Source organism: Lipophrys pholis, assembly GCF_963383615.2.
Source record: "Lipophrys pholis genome assembly, chromosome: 6".
NCBI lineage: Eukaryota > Metazoa > Chordata > Actinopteri > Blenniiformes > Blenniidae > Lipophrys > Lipophrys pholis.
The window spans coordinates 16,315,759-16,332,201 of record NC_137629.1 but is presented as its reverse complement, the minus strand read 5'-3'; the positions used below and the strand labels follow the sequence as shown (position 1 = coordinate 16,332,201).

Below are 16,443 nucleotides of genomic sequence, written 5' to 3'. Positions count from 1 at the left end.
ACCTGAGATTGAGGGATCGAAGCATTAAACTTGAGATTGTGAGACAACCTGACTGCAGTGCAACACTAATGCATGTGTCCCCTCCTTGGTAACATGACAGGAGTCTCCAGGGATCGTGTCGTTTGCAGATGAATTACAGTGCAAAGCAGTCGAGGTTCACAGTGTGGACTGGATGGAGAGATACTCCGTGATTGAAGGGTTTCCTGAAGATAAAGTCCAGCTGTTGTATGGCTCTGAAACTGAACAAGATGCTGAAGTGAGGATGTGGAGGTTTTCTTCCGGGAAGAATAATTAGGATACACCTCTCCTTACGGTTGTAGTACATTTTGAGGTAATTAACCACAAGTGGTATTAAAGACTCAAAGAAAGGCACACTGAACAAATAACATATGGAAAACAGTTTTTTTATTGAGCTTATTTGATTGTACACACTAAAATATGGAAGTATTGCTCGAAACATTGTTTAAGAGTGGCGAGTCAAAAAGCAAATAACATGACTTACAGGGAACTATTCTGAATGACGGGAAAAAAACCTGCAAAACGAAACATTTCTAAATATTCAACTGCAAAATTCACCAGTGTTAGAGGATTAAGGCAACAACAGTCTGCTGTCTGATTGCAGTGGAGATGTACAGCGCCCTCAGATGGAGGATTGAAGAATAACACAAACTGTAGAGGCTTAGTTCTATTCCAGATGCTGAAGCGTTGGAAACCGAGGCAGATTTATGTCGACTGTGAGGCGAAATGTAAAGTGAATCTATTCTGTTACATGGTCAGGTTCAACATGTTAATGAGACTAGTGTGAATAGAAAGAACATTTGTTTTTCACAATATCAGCTTTTAGAAAACTCTCTTCTCCAGAAAGACCAGCAGCCAACACACAGATGCTGGGGTCAAATTACAAGCATGTCTGCAGTTCATCGAGGTTTGCCAATAAAATCCAACAGCGTTACACAACAGGGCCTGAATGGAGCAAGTTTGTTTTAAAATCTCCAGTGGAGTTCTTTTTATTCAAAAAGGTGTGAAATCTAATTTATTGTTGTAGTTTTTTATAGTTTTACATAATTGCAAACATCAATTAGGGTTTGTCTTTTTAATGAATTTTAAGCTTAAATAAGACATTGTTATGGAATGAAAGACGTTAAAATCGCAGAGAATGTTTTTATTCTATATATTATTTGGTCAACTTTGCGTTCTGCACACATTCACACTTTAACAGTTGAGCACAGCTTTGGTTAATTATATAAAAAAGGCCCAAAGGTTTCGAGTAGGAGATCATTCTGGCTTAAGTACAAGAGCTGTTTGTTCTACCGACAGGCTGGCACAGAAGCACATGCTCGATGAGGGGAAAAACTTTGTTTGAAGGCAGAGGGAAGAAGGAACTGAGACAGAGCAGAAAAACTCGCCCGGTGAAGTTTTGAAAGTGGTTGTCGCTTCGCTTGAGCCTGCAGGTGACGAACACTCAGAGTTCATGAAAGCAGCTTGATGGTACGGCGGTACGCGTCCCCTTCACGCCCTCTTCATGCCTCGCCCCATCAGACAGGCGAAGATGGTCATCACCATCTTAGTGTTGACCTCCACCAGGTCCTCGGGCAGGGCGTACACCTTCGTCCCGATCTTCCTCGCCATGGAGATGGCGTACCTGGTGGGAGGAAGGCTTGTGAGTACTGAGCTCATCATAATGACTATCTTTTATTTTATTAGTCCAGTTGAAGTTGTCTGTGTGACATTACTTGAGTTTATTGAGACAAAACCAAGCTAAGAAATGGAAAAGAGGAGTGAGACATGATTTTTTTTCTTTTTTAAATATCGGAGGAATTCAATCCTTTTAAACATGTGGTGAGAAAATTGTTGGAAAGAAGTTATCAGTTGTTTTCATTTTATATGTGCAAATAAGAAAATAGACATCAGGGTGAAAGGGGCAGTTTCTTGAGACTGTTAGATTATAACTATTATCACATTTTCTGGAAATAATTATATAGAAATCCTCAAACATGACTCAACATCCTTTTAGATGTGATACTATATATTAAGGTAATATTGATTGTTTATTGAAATTGTTCTAATTGTAAGCCACAATGTTGTGATAAAGTATCTTAAACATGATTTTTTATTAGATGAAAGGACTTAGAATGTGAAACCAATAAATCCAGACTTCAAAAAATGTGATAGTGCTAACAGTTTAAAAAAAAATGTAATATACAATTAATGATTACTTTTATCTTTTTAATGTGCTCTGTATTAAATTTTTCTTTCTGTCACTGTACTTCTTCAGTAAGCCCCCCATTTTCTGTTGTACATAATTCCCACCAACGTCACCTGAATGTGAAGAAAAGCAAGTGAAAACCACAGATGGACTTTATTTCCAAGTCTTAAAGACGATCAGAGTTAGAGTCAAATGAAGAATATGAAAAGGAGAAGAGAAGGAGTGTACAATTGGAGAGGCTACTCACTTTGCATTGTCCAGTTTATCTTCGTCTGACTGAACTTCTTTTTTAACCAGATCGAAGTTGACGCTGGACGGCTGGATGGCGTCGATCAGGTCCAGGACTGGAAGGCTGGTACCGATCGATTTATCCTGAAGAGTGAAACAGGCACAAGTTTGGGCCGTGTGCGAAACATAAACAGCAGCTTCACTTGATGCATTTATCAGGTTTTACCAGACAATTGCAATGTAAGATGTCAGACATGGTAAATTGTTCCCGTGTGCATCCAGAAACACGTCGGGGAGTTTGACCTTCGGAAAGTGAAATCAGGTTTGTGAAGCTCAACATTTCTTAATTTCTTGAAATTCAACTCTGTTGTGAGAGGTTTTTTTTTTCAAAATTAATCTTTAATCCGAAGTAAGACACTTAATGACCAGGATGACTTGGAGGTCCCCACAGAGCACTACAATGATCTAAATTCAAACTTTCCACTCCCTCAAACTTCTAAATGCTGCAGATCAGTTTCTAATGAACACATCAGTCCTGCACTTCAGTTGCTCCATTGGCTCTCAATTCACTTGAGAACAGGGACGTGGTGTTCCACAAGGTTTACTCCTGGGACCTAGGCTATTTTAGACTTATTTGTACAGTATCAAATAATTTGAATATCATTTTATTTACTGCCACACTTTCATTTTGTTCAGGAAATGATTTAAAATAATTAGTTATGGGAAAAAATGTGTTGACATTAAATGAGATGACTGGAGATGAAAGTTGGCAGTTTTATATAAAACTTGTAATCCAAGTTGGAAAAGCCTTCAAATTCTTTATTTTTTTACTTATAGTGCCATATGTCCAACAGTGCCGAGAGGTGTATAAAACTAATCTAGATTTAAGATTTAAGAGCTATTAGATTAGGTTATTTTAATTTCATTATTTATACAGTCTTACGCGTCAACATTTTTAGACATTGTGTATTTTGAAATATCATATTGGGTTCAGAGTTGAAGCCCTAAGAAGGTTTTATTTTATTTTTTTGGATTCACGTAAAGTGAGAATTGATAAACAATATAGAGGAGTTCAAGTCTCAGTGTTGAAATTAACTGTAGTAGTTCTTTGTTAACTTTCAGAAAAGCTTAAAAATACAGAATAATTAAGTTTTACAATGGAGAGCAATACCAACGGATTATTAATAATGGAATTGGGCTTTTTTTTTGGTTAGTTTTGTTTTTTGTATATTGCTCATATTTTTGGGCATTGATGTGTACTATATGGAATATTTTGGGGTGTAACAAAAGTAAATCATTCATTCATAATCTCATGTATGGCTTTACATTAGTTCTTTTAAATTCCAAGCTCAATATTTGTTTATTCATTTACATTGGGAACATGTAGATATTTGCTTTGTTTTTGTAGAGATCAGGTTAATACCCTTTGTATTGTGATGCCCTTACAGTTTTATCTGTTGTGCTTGTAGCTGTATTTTTAGTTTAATTCCTCTAATCGCATGCATGCTACATTTATGGACGTAAAGCACTGTGGATAACTAATACGTTATCACTGACAGGAACAAGGACGGCTCTGGAGAAGCTGTGATCTGGATGGCATCATTAGGAAACCCAGAAAACTCCCAGAGAGCTTTGCCTTTGTAAATGTCAGGCTGCTTGTTGGCTTAACTCTTCCTTCACTTACCTTGAAGCTTTTGATGGACGACGTTTTGCCGGCGTCAGCCAAAGTCTTGTTGACCCACGAGATGATCAGATCGTCGCAGATAACGTCGCCCTCTCCTCCTCCGAGGTCTTCCAGGATTGTTAAAGTGTACCTTCACAGGGACGTCACAGCATCAGAAAGGACGGTCGTTGTCAGAGAAACCCGCAATAACTGTGATCGAGGATAAATAAACTGCAAAGTGAAATATCCCACACACTTTTCAATGGAATTTATTTTTCATTACCGTCTTTACCCCCGATTACAGTAACGCGTTTCTGTAATTCCATTACTTTTTTCAAGTAACAAGTAAAGTAAGGGATCACTTTAACAAAAACAGTAATTAGATTACTGGTAATTTCCCACAAGCAGGCCAAATTATTGTGTAACTAAACAGTGACTTTGTATTGTGGGAATGTCTGGTAACAATGATGTATCAGCCGCGCAACATCAGTGTAAACAGCAGAGGGATCAACAGGAGACAACAGGACACGCAGTGTTTGATTCTCAGAACGGCCGACATTACTTGGAGTTTGACTTCCTAAAAAGTGACAAAACCCTGAGCTGTGCACTCTGCATGGGAAGAAATCTATTATCTATAGTGGAAAATTCCAAATCAAATCCAAAGCAGCACTGGAAAGTGAAACTCTGAATCTACTGGAAGCATTGTGAGATACTGCAACTGCTTCATGTTTAAGTGAAACAGCTCCCCCTTCCTGTACTGAAGAAAACTGCAGCTCCATCACAGACCACAGACTGACTGTACTTCATGGGTTACCATGGCTAATAAGACAGGCCTCACCTCCTCATTAGCTGCCACACTAGTGCCAGGGTGAGAGTCTCATTCGCATCGTACAGGTCCTGTCCCGCGATTCCCACCAGGGAAAAACCGGCTTTATCCTTCCCCAGCTCCACGGCGTAGTTACAGTTTTCGATCTGTTGTGCACAGACAAAGGGTCACAAGGGGAAACATGCTCACATTCACGTCTAAGGACAGTGTCACAGTCACAAATTAGCCTCTAACACATGTTTCTGGACTGTGGGTGGAAACACGCAGACGAAGAACATGCAGTTTAGTCTGGGAGCGGATTGTGCAAAAAGAAGCCTTCAAAAACATCAACAAGTGGCAGATATGTGGCTGAACGGTTTTATAATGAGAACCTGTGTGTTACGTTGGACCAAATAAGTTGTGTATATTTCAAACAACAAAAAAATCTCATAACTCCACTGATGTCCTTACCTAAATCAATATCTACGTTAATAAACAAAATGCTCTCCCCAGTTTGACAGTCACTTCTTAATTACAAGACCAAATGTTAAAATAATTTCTATTATTAGCCTTTTATGGAGGACGTGCCCATATTTGGTTACTTCCTTGTTTCTTTACAACCAATATGTAGAAGATAAAACATTTTAGAGAACAATAACTTCTCTGGTAAAAAAGAAACATTAACACCATGTGGTGATTTTGATGAAACAAGATTGTGAAAGTTTTTTTCTTAAAGCCGTCCCATGAGAATTTTAGAGTTATATTTTGAAGCTCAGTTTGCACAATGTCGTTTTCGTTTCAGACAAGTTTGGTGTTGTGTAAACGGGGCGTGAAAGTTGTGCTTTATAGTGTCATTTTGATCGGTTTAACCGTTTGATTGCGTTTTTGTTCAGGAGTTGAAAAGTTTCAATGAGTGTAGTATACAAACTGAAGGAATGCGCTCATTAAGTTCTGCTGACAAAGTAGTTTACCTTCTTTAGGTGTCCTCCTCCGATTCCCTTGAAGGGAGGCATGTTCACTCTGGAGTCCCAGTCCACTTTAACTTTAGTCTTCTCATAAAGCTGCAGGATCACTATGGCGTCTATCAGGTCACTGAACACGAACAAACACACACAGATGAAATATATTGACACTACATATCGAACCTCGACGCTTTAATAACGACAGCAGTTGTTTTGACTGACCCGTAGATGTGGTGGACATGTGGACTGACTCCCAGAGAGTTCATCCAGTTCCTGAACGTCCTCTCCTCTCTGGTCTCACCTGAAAGATGGACGTCCATCACTAGCTATCACTCGTGAAGAAAGCGAACGTGTGAGAGGACCGAGCCGTGCTTACTAATGGGGGTCCAGTCTTGGTTCTCGGGTTTGGTGAGAGCCGGGTGTTTGTTGAAGAGCGTGGCCACGAACGCCATGTTGAGCTTCGAGTTTCCAGACACGACGTCCGTCGCAGTGACAAACTGCCTGCAGCCCAGACGGTCGGCCTGCACCAACATCAGCTCGGCTCTCTTTGTAAGATCCGATTGCTGGCAACGGCAGAGATAGAATTTATTAGTTTTACTCCATCAAAGCATTTTCTGATCCCGTTTTCCCACAAAAAATTAAAGAGATTCCTCCTTGTAGATTCCTAGTTTGGAATCGGTGACTTTGGCCAAAAAAGATCAGACAGAATTACCTGAATGTTTGTGATTCAGTGAAAGAAACAGCTCAGATATATTAAAACACACACATCAATATCAAGCTCATCCTGATTGTATGGAATCAGAACAATCCAGCTCTGTTGCCGTTCCCTGTTTCATTGAGCAACAAGTTGATCACTACAGACCAGGTCCGTGAGAAAAGAAGAGGCCTCTGGAAGTATCAAAAAATAAAAAAAATCCTGAAAGCCTTGAACACTTTGCATTAGGAGACCAGAAGCACAGCTTTACTGGACTGGTGATATTTTTGGGCAGCGTGCCTATCAGACTTCTAGAGTCCCTGTATCTCCACTGATATATTCTATATGACGTAGGAGCTTGTTCTAAACAACTTTAAGTGAATTTGTCCAACGTTGACATGAAATAAGACCTTAACAAGCCCACTGGTATTTCAGAAATCTGTGAAAAAACATAAATATAACACTTGTGCACGTGTCAGCTGTTCTCTCAAATGGTTGTTCTGTGAAGTGTACATTTATATATTTTGCTCCGTTTTGTCTGATGTTTACATTACGTCATAAAGTCTTGCTTAGTGATTTCTCTCTTGCCACTAATTTACACCAGCTGTGGCCGGGCCATGTAGTTTTTTGTGTTTAAGTAATAGGCTTTGTTTCATTCTTCTTAGTTAATGATACCATTTATGTGAATTTATTGCATTTCTGTTTCACCTTTACCATTCAGTCATTCTGAGCTTGCAGAGCCTGGAAACCTAATCCAACACACTTCAGTCTTTTGCAGTATTGCGCATGCCGTTATAAGGACAATGATTTTGATTTGTCAGCCCTATTTGAAACGTCATGGCATTCAGCCAGATGATAAAACCGAATGGAGAAAATGCTCACATCCTCAGACAAAAACTCACTAATAAACTAATGCTCTCCTCACTTCAGATTGGACAACATTAAACTGAATATTACTAAAGTTATGATGCCAACGGAGGCTGCCACAGAGAGAATGAAGACAGACTATAATCTGAAAATACATCAATATTAAGATTTTCAGTTCAGGAGAGATACAAAAAAACCACTAGTGGGTGTGGGAACGTCACAGCATCTTCAAGACAAAGTGATTTTGGTCTAGGACTAGGGTGGATAATCTAGTAAGCAGACTCGTCCAACTGATCCGATTCAGTTTGCTTTGAGACGCCTCCTACTACCTAGAAATGACAAGAAGCTGCAGATGACTCACATATTGACCACTCATGTCGACCTCGATCCTGGGAGCGTCGTCTTTGCTGCCGTCCGGAGCGATCTGCTCCAGCAGGTGGAAGTACGCCAGAGAGTCCTGCAGAGGAAAAAGACAGAGACACGGATGTGACTCGCGTCTCTAAGACCATGTGGACAGAAAGGCGATGCGACTTGTCCTCACCTTGATATCACCGGAAAAGTTGGATATGGACATGTTGACCTTCTTTAAATGGAAATTGGCCCAGCGCAGCAGCAGCTCTTCAGGACTGAGCTTCATCAACTCCTCCAGACTCTCCCCCTCCTCCAGCAGCGCTGCGATAGCTGCAAGAGAACAAGATGGATGATAATCCACTCAAAGCAGGAGCACATGTTACACTCTGCACACGGAGTACCGTACCTTCGTTGCGGCTCAGCTCGATGTCAGCAAACAGTCCGATCTTGATGATCTGCCAGAGGAGTCCGAGCACCAGGTGAGGCTTCCCCTCTTTCAGGTCCAGTGCTCCGATGTTGACGACCTGACAGCCGATGGCTGAAGCCGAATTCAGAGCCAGGTTCAGATTCTCCTGTTTGGAGGAGAAAAGTGGGAGTCAGCACAACACTGGAGCTTGAAACAAAAACATATAAACAATATGTTTTCAGTAATACTGTGCACCAGATCAAATGCAGTCAGCACTGTGTACAAATGCATGTTCCCCGATTCAGTAGTTGAGCGTCGAACTAACCTGTGTGGTGAAGTGAGTGAGTTTCTTTTTATTGATGGTCCTCTCATCGATGGTGTCGGGAACTGAGAGGTTGATGAGTTTACTGAAACGAGGAAGGTCAGAGAAACATGTGATGAAACTGTACTGGATTGTTCAGAAAGAAAGAAAAAAAACAAAAAAACAACGTGTACGGGTACAGTCGAGGTGATGACACTACCAGAGTAAGATGCCATTTTCCACAGCTTTGAAGAGTTGTTCTGTGTTTGGGTCAATGGGCAGAAGACTTGCACAGTCCGGATCCTTCTCCAAACTGGAGTTGATGTAGTTGGCAAAAGCAAAGCGCTCCTGTTCTGAAACACAAAGAAGAACATTTTCAAAAAGGAGCAGCAGACAAACATTTTGGATGCTTAACATTGAGTTTGACCTAATTTGGACTATATACATTCAACAATGTGGCATGATGTGAATAAATGCAGAACCTTACAAAGGCGTATCCGTATATCTTTTGGGTAGAAATAAGTCAAAATCAAATTATAACTGCAAGGTGCACTTAGACGGCTGAAACTGAAGGAACAATGAAGTCTCAGTCTCACTGACGAAGACTCTCAGTCTCACTGACGAAGACTCTCAGTCTCACTGACGAAGACTCTCAGTCTCACTGACGAAGACTCACCAGAGATCGAGTGTTGAGTTCCTTCACTGGAGATCTCGCTGGTTCCTCCCAGGTTCACAATGCCTTCTCTTTTGTTGAGGGCTCTCTTGAACTGCTGGGCCAACTTGTCATCCTTCAAGTCGGTCAGGATCTGGAGACAATAAAATTTTTTTTAAAAAAAGACACGCCCCAGATTAGAGTCATTGACACTGTACGTTATCTGCAGAATCAGTTTCATCAGCAGTTCTGATATAAAACACAAAGACAGTATTTGATATGAAAAACTTTTATTGGTTTAGATCTTTTCTGAGAAGAAGCAGCTTGAGTTTATTTTCTCTTCTTAATTGCAGAAATGCTCATTTTCCAAAGAGAAATGGGGACTTGTAATGAAAAGCAGGGAAATCTCTCATCCGGTACTTCTACAGAGACAATATACCTTAATGTGTTAGTTTTTTTCAGATTTTTACATCCAGAATCACAGACGCGTCTTACTTATTAAAATTGCACATGCCGAGTCAACCCAACAGACAAAGTGTGTGTTGGCGGGTTAGTGAGCGACTCTGTAAATGTTACCTACAGCCGTGAACTCTTCAAAGCTGATCCGGCTGTCGTTGTCTTTGTCCAGCGTCTTGAGGAGCTCTCTGATCTTGTATCCCGGTAAAGGAAAGTTCAGTTCCTGGAGGAGGCTGCTGAGTTCGGAGGCACAGATGTAACCGTTGTTATCTTCATCTACACAGGACAGGAGTGGGGAAAAGGTCAGAGCAAAAAATAATGAACCGAAGAGTCAATACTCCTTCCAACTTATGACAAGCTAGACTGGAGGTTTTTAGACAAATAAATTTCCAGAAAACTCAAATCAAGTAACTTTATCATCACAATTTCATCCATTTCAGCTTATGGGTGATGATCTCGGGAGTTTTCTGCTGATTGGAGACTTTCCAGTTTCCCCAGTTGTTTGAATGCATCATGAGCGCCATAAAAACTTGTAAAAGAACCGTTAAAAAAAAAATCACAACTCTCCTCGCAAAGAACCAAAACTGTCTGCTCATTCGTCTTCATCCCTCATGATTTCAGCTACATGGAGCAGACAACAGGTCATGAATCTGCTGTCACCATCAGTGAAGGAGTTCAGACTATATAATGTACAATTAAGACAAGACTTTTCCAGAGTTTAAACCACCGAGAGCTTCCAAGAGCATCTGTTCAGTCCTGATCATGTGTCCCCTGACCTAAAATGTGTTTGACAACCCTGACGTAGCGCACGTCACTGTTTAACAATGTGGAACTCTAGGTCTGCGGTGGCATAGTCTTTCTGGATACTGGCGTCTTGTGATGATACGAATCATTTGCATTAGTACCATCAGGAAGAAACACGTACTTTTCCCCTTCAGTTTTGTTTCAGAAAGTAAAGAACAAGCAGAACCTGAAGAAACCCAGCAGAACTTCCTCACAGAGTAAACTCAGCATCTGCTGTCATGTACTGTGAAGGATTTTCCATCACATAAAAGGTGACAGTTTGATTTTCAATCATATTAGCACGTACGACCTTTCTCCTTTTGCTGTAGTTAAGCCCATATTTAAGATGTTTTCATTCCTTCACTCATCGTTCACTTGATTTACACATAAAACCTCTGAAATTAATGCCGATGCTGCACATTTCAAACCTGTTGTGGTGGAGCCTCCAGATACGGCAAACTGTGTCAATGTCCAATTAATTATGGACTTCACTTGATTTTAATTTGCCAGATTATAGCAACTAAAATCAACAGTCAACATCAGTTGTCTTGTTTGTACAGTCCACAGCAGAAGTGAACCATGTTGCCCTTTTATTTAATTACCGAGTTTCAACACTGTACACTCATCTTTTCCAGCTCCAGTAACACATTCTTGTAATGAAGGGCTGCAGTGATGTGCGTCAGTGATAAATGATGACCGAGTTTATTTTTATCTACTAAAGTGTTCCCATTAACCAATCAGGATGGAGAAGATGACTCCATTGTAACCTGGGATGCGTTAAATGTGACTGAACGACAGAGTTTCTCTTCAGAGAACCATTGAACTGAATGATTCCTCCGACATGTGACTTCAGAGCTTTCATCTCCATCCAGACGTCCCAAGAAAAACATGTCCTGTCGATCACTCAAGTCATCAGCACACGCGTTTACTGACCGGCATTCTGGAAAGTCTGCCTGATCTCCTCCAGCTCCTCGTTGCAGATGCTTGTGGACATCCTGACACCTGTGGGACACACGGGGAAACACATCATTTGTTTCTTTCTGAATTATATAAACATCTGATATGGTTTGAGTTTTGTTGAAGAGACTAACAAAATGTAATAAACTCTTTAATCTCTAGTAGGACTGATTCATCTCAGAGGATTGATCATTGCAGATTACCTGATAATCTTCAATGCACACTCACTGACATGTGAGAATGTAACTCGTCTGTATAATTCAGATTTTTTTTTACTCAGGCAAACTAAAAATGTTGATGCATATAAAGAAATTAGGACTGAACAATGAATTGCAAGTATATAGTATTGTATCATGCAATGCAAATATTGTAAAAGTTTCCATACACATCTATCCAATCAGATTGTGTTGCAGTGGATATATTTGACTATGTATAATTTCAACATCATATTGTAACTGGTGACAGGAGCCCAGAATTCAGAAGCAGAAAAGAGAACGGAAAAAATAAACTTTGCAATAAACATTACAAATAATCAAATAAATCCAATACTTTAGCATGTGTTTATCACACAGTACAGCAATACCTCATATCTAACCCTCAGATATCATTATGGACATTTCTACTCTTCATCTGTCCTCATTTTCACTGAGTTGGAATTAAAATGTTAATTTGTGCCACAGAACACTGAAACATTCCCCTTCCTCTTAAATCATTTAAGACAAAAAGGAGGTTTCGTGCCACAAAGCTGCTAGAAGAACTTGCAGATTAATATTTTACCGTTTGTCTTGTTTTCTTTTACATAAAACTCCTGAACAACTTCTGTCTTGTACAAAACTACCGAATATTTTGTGGAATTTAACCTGGAACTGCTAAATTGCTGACGTGATGCCACTGTTATCTAATAAATGAGTAAAGAACGACTTATTTCCCATACAACATATTCTTTTGTGACAGAGTGGTGGTGTGGTCCTTCTTTTCTTCTCCCTCAGTTTGTCAAGATTTGCCTTTTTTTTGTAGCATTTTTTGTTTTTTTAACGATCTTGAATTTGAGAAAGATTGGCAAAAAAAACCAGAGTGCTGCCTTACATTTTGTACATCAGATTCATTTCAGATCAAAAAGTCTAAAAGCACACTTTTTATTTCATAGCTATGATAAAAGACAATGTTATGGATTGGTCTTTGAGAAATGTTTACCACCAAAATCTAATTTGGTCCTTGATGACGCGAGTGTGCCACGTTAAATTGAGAGTTACTTAATATTGAGCGGCTCTAGAAGAATCAGTTATTTATGAGCATTTATGAGTTTCCAACACGGGCCTGGTACTGTGAATAAATCCACATAAGTCACATCAGAGTCAGATTTATCCTGGAGTGTTTACTGTCCGGATCAGCCTGGGGCTCAAACAGATCTGTTACAGTAAGTCAGACAGGAAGCAGGCTGCAGCTCCATCTATTACACAAAGAGCCTTTTAGCAGCACCGAGACTCCGACTGCTTCTGAAAGATTGATGCACGCTGCCTCTCAAACCATTACAACATTCTATAATGGAGGTGAGGGGAGGCGGCGTCTGTAGATTATGGAGATAGATGCGTTTATATTTTAGTAACTGGACAAAAACAGGTAAATCAACATGAATATGTGGCATTAAGTAACTATGTTAAAGGACTTCAGGGTTCCATTTCTAAATGAAAACCGTCTTCTTAAACAATTAGTCTGGATTTCAGTATCAGAACAGCCACACAAAGTCAGTACGTCTCCATAAATAGTACAATAAGATATCTAGCTCCTCGCACGAGTGTAAGAAAATATAAATTATATGATAGAATGGTCCATATCATATAGCGGCATGACCTGTTATACAATCACATCTCCTTCTGTTAACACGTTTTCATAAAGTGCCACATATTACCGTATTAATGAGTCTAGTTTATCACCATTAACTGTGATACACACTAAATGTTTCCTTCTTTACTTTCATATTTTGTTCATTTTATTCGGACCGGTTTATTTCTGAAGTGCAGTTGATGAGTGAGACCAGAGTGGAAGTAGAAGCTCAGAAAAATAAGAAACACGGTGTCCAGATGGGGTGACACTCACAGCATCTTTTATATATATGTCAAAATAGATTGATGCGTTTTGTCTTTATGAGATTACTTATGGCTGTCAATGTTGTGTGCAGCAGTCCAGCATAACTGAAAGTTTTACATATACATTGATTTATTTAAATAGTTTTTTGTAATTTAGGAATCACTTTTGTGTCAATGTCAACGTGGCTTGACATATTGTTTGAAATGGCTGAGAATAGGTTACAGCAGTGCCATCTACTGGCGAAATTAAGTATCACCTTTAATTATCTTGGATAAATACACTCGTTTAGTTCATTCTCACTGCACAAAATTCAAGGGAGACTGCTAATTAACAAACTGTATGCTGTGCACCCTTAGATTTCAAATTGCATTTCATTGCAGCATAAATACCCAGACTAACTCAATGGTTAAGCTCATTGAGCAAGATTAATATTTTATTGGATAAACATTAAGCAGTAAAAACAAGAATTATGGCGACTGCTAGACAACTGTATCAAACAACACATGGGATATGACAGAAAATAAGATATACAAGTTCAGTAATTGCAGATGAGAGAGGGCAACAGCCTCCTGCTGCACAGAGCGAAGCCCTGTTAAAGAGGAGTTAAGTCAACTTGACAGATTCCACTCAAACAATCAATGAAACCGTCTGTTCAGACAAATCAAGCTCAATTACCCCGAGATATCCGTGACATCATGCAGGGAAAGACATGTGATCATAACAGCTGTAAAACCCTGACAAACCCCATGCTGATTTGAGAATTTCGCTCTTTTCCTTCCTGGATTTTTCACCCACGTCTCGTGATCACATTACAAAAGGTGACAAACAAATAGGCTCAGCTTTAGGGCAGACATGCAAACTGTTTGAGGACATTGTCACGCAAGCAAAACAGAGCCAGATTAAGGCATGGATACCAACAATACAAGATTACAGACTAACGGGTTTGGGGCAAAAGCATGGTACACTGCCTATTGACAGCTAACTGCTCCTCGGGCTATTTGAATAATGAATGGACAAACATCTAAAGCAAGCCAGGCCTGGATACAAAACAAGCAAAAATCATGATCAAGAGCAATTAATAATTTACTGGACTGCATTTCCAAAGCCATCCTTTGTCTCTTGTTTGGCTTCTCTTATACTAAAGCCGTGTTGAACGTCCGGATACCATTATGATTTCCAATGAATACAAACATCAGCTGTGACATTTTAAGTTTGATGTTTGCCCCCATCATCTGTGCTTAATCACACAACTTTTGTGAATATATCTAAACGCATTTTTCCTCCATATTTGACCATTTTCAGAGCATACGTGCATTCTGTACAGATATATAATCATACAGTTCAGTCAGTCGTTTGGAATTTGTTTGCAAAGCGATTCCACAGCCATAAATCTGATATAGCTATTGTGCTGCTCCAGTTCAAGGACCTTCATTTGCAGACACAAGAAGTGTGCATTTCATTGCCACCAGATGTCACTGCTTTAAAAAAAAAAAAAAAAAAAGGGGAAAGAGTCCATTTCAAAAGGGATCTGGGGTTTGCCCGTATCAGTACAATCAGATGTCAGTTGGTGAATGGTGAGAGATCATTCCTGAGTTCACTTCACCAAGCACATGTGCAGCACAGATCTGCATACGAGACACAATAAATCTCGTGCGGATAAAAGCTGTTGGGTCTGCAGCAAACATGCACAGATTTCTGTTCCTGTGGAGGCTGAAGCACATGGCAGTGATCAGAATGACATTGCAGTTCAGATCATCATATTTACAGACAGTGTCTGGACCATCTATTCACAAACACGCCGACATTCCTCTTATTCGCAGGTGATTGCCGTCTTCAGCAGTTAGTATCATTGCATGAATGAATCCATCCAAAAATCGACAAATCTATGTTTAAGTTAGATATAAAACTAGCAAATTAATAAAATATTAGTTTATACCTGGGATGCATTTTAAATGGGATAAATTAGCTTTCATTGTGTAAAGTAACGTAGCACAACCCGAGTGACATAAAAAAAAAATTTTTAAGGTAGTTACAGCATATTTTGGTTTAGTTTTTTCTAATTAAAAGAGGAAACATTAATTTAATTCACCCCGATTTGATAAACACGGGACGTGCCGCATTGACCTCAAAGATTCTGTTTTCCGTGAAGTCCGTGAACACAACACCAGTCTGCAACTGTTCAATGTGGGGGGAAAAGCACCATAAACGCCTAAAACCGTGTTTCTCCTCTTACCTGAAGTCTCCTGGTGCAGCTCAGTGAAACCACCCGGTGAAATGAAACCCTCTGTCGGCCTCCCTCTGCCTCTCTGCCACTTCTTTTCTTCCGCCGACACCGCCCGGGGAGAGGAGACGCTCCGCCCCTCTGCGCCACCCCTTTCCTTTATCAAACCTCCCCCTCCTTTCTCCTCTGTCCTCCTCCTGGGGGAGTCATGTCTGGCCTCCTTTGTGGGAAAAAAAAAACCAGCAACCCGTTCAGTGTTTACAGTAGAAACAGGTAAAGTGGAAACCTGAAACAAAGTTCTAGAATTTGTCACCTGTGGTTAATTATCCTAATCATAAACAAGCCACGCCCATTCAGACAAGATCCGAATTATCAGACCACGCCCATTCGCACTGAGGCCTAATTAACAGACCACGCCCATTCACACAAGGGCCTAATTAACAGACCACGCCCAATCACACAAGGGCCTAAATTAACCCTATTAACCCTAATCAACTCAAATTAACTTAAATGTCAAAGCTTTGACTGTTTTCCTGGTAAAAGAAGATAAATCATTTATGTTAACGACTTGAAAGATACAATTTTTTGTGATTTTCCAACTCAGTTATGATGAATAGAATAATTTTAGAGCATTTCTTTGTAATTAAATCCGTTATGTGATTTAAAACATGGCAAAACCAGATATAATTCACCATTTCAAGATGAAAATACTTTTTTCTTTTCTATTAATTTCAGTTTATACCAGGGGTGTCAATTTCTTGATTGGGTCAGCTTGGTATAATAGTGCCACAATAACCATTAAA

General features: G+C 39.7%; 1 protein-coding gene across 1 annotated transcript; it reads right to left on the bottom strand.

The window, feature by feature from the left end:
- Positions 1–388: 388 nt before the first annotated feature.
- LOC308110765 (plastin-2-like) lies at positions 389–15,839 on the bottom strand. The gene is made up of 16 exons (XM_080465318.1): positions 15,653–15,839; positions 11,308–11,376; positions 9,716–9,867; positions 9,160–9,289; positions 8,704–8,836; positions 8,508–8,589; positions 8,183–8,348; positions 7,967–8,106; positions 7,787–7,882; positions 6,241–6,427; positions 6,087–6,165; positions 5,874–5,994; positions 4,936–5,069; positions 4,119–4,248; positions 2,454–2,578; positions 389–1,642 (listed from the first exon to the last, which is right to left on the bottom strand). Exons 2-16 carry the CDS (start codon positions 11,366–11,368, stop codon positions 1,510–1,512), a joined length of 1,869 nt encoding a protein of 622 aa, XP_080321444.1. The 5' UTR covers positions 11,369–11,376; positions 15,653–15,839; the 3' UTR covers positions 389–1,509.
- Positions 15,840–16,443: the final 604 nt, after the last annotated feature.

What these genes read in the sequence shown, in the direction of transcription:
- LOC308110765 (XM_080465318.1), bottom strand. Translation starts at nt 11,368, where the DNA reads ATGTCCACAAGCATCTGCAACGAGGAGCTGGAGGAGATCAGGCAGACT. An exon ending in ACTTTTCCGGTGATATCAAG is followed by an intron (nt 7,883 to 7,966) that starts GTGAGGACAAGT and finishes TTTCCTCTGCAG; the next exon opens with GACTCTCTGGCGTACTTCCA. An exon ending in GTGTGGCAGCTAATGAGGAG is followed by an intron (nt 4,249 to 4,935) that starts GTGAGGCCTGTC and finishes GTCCCTGTGAAG; the next exon opens with GTACACTTTAACAATCCTGG.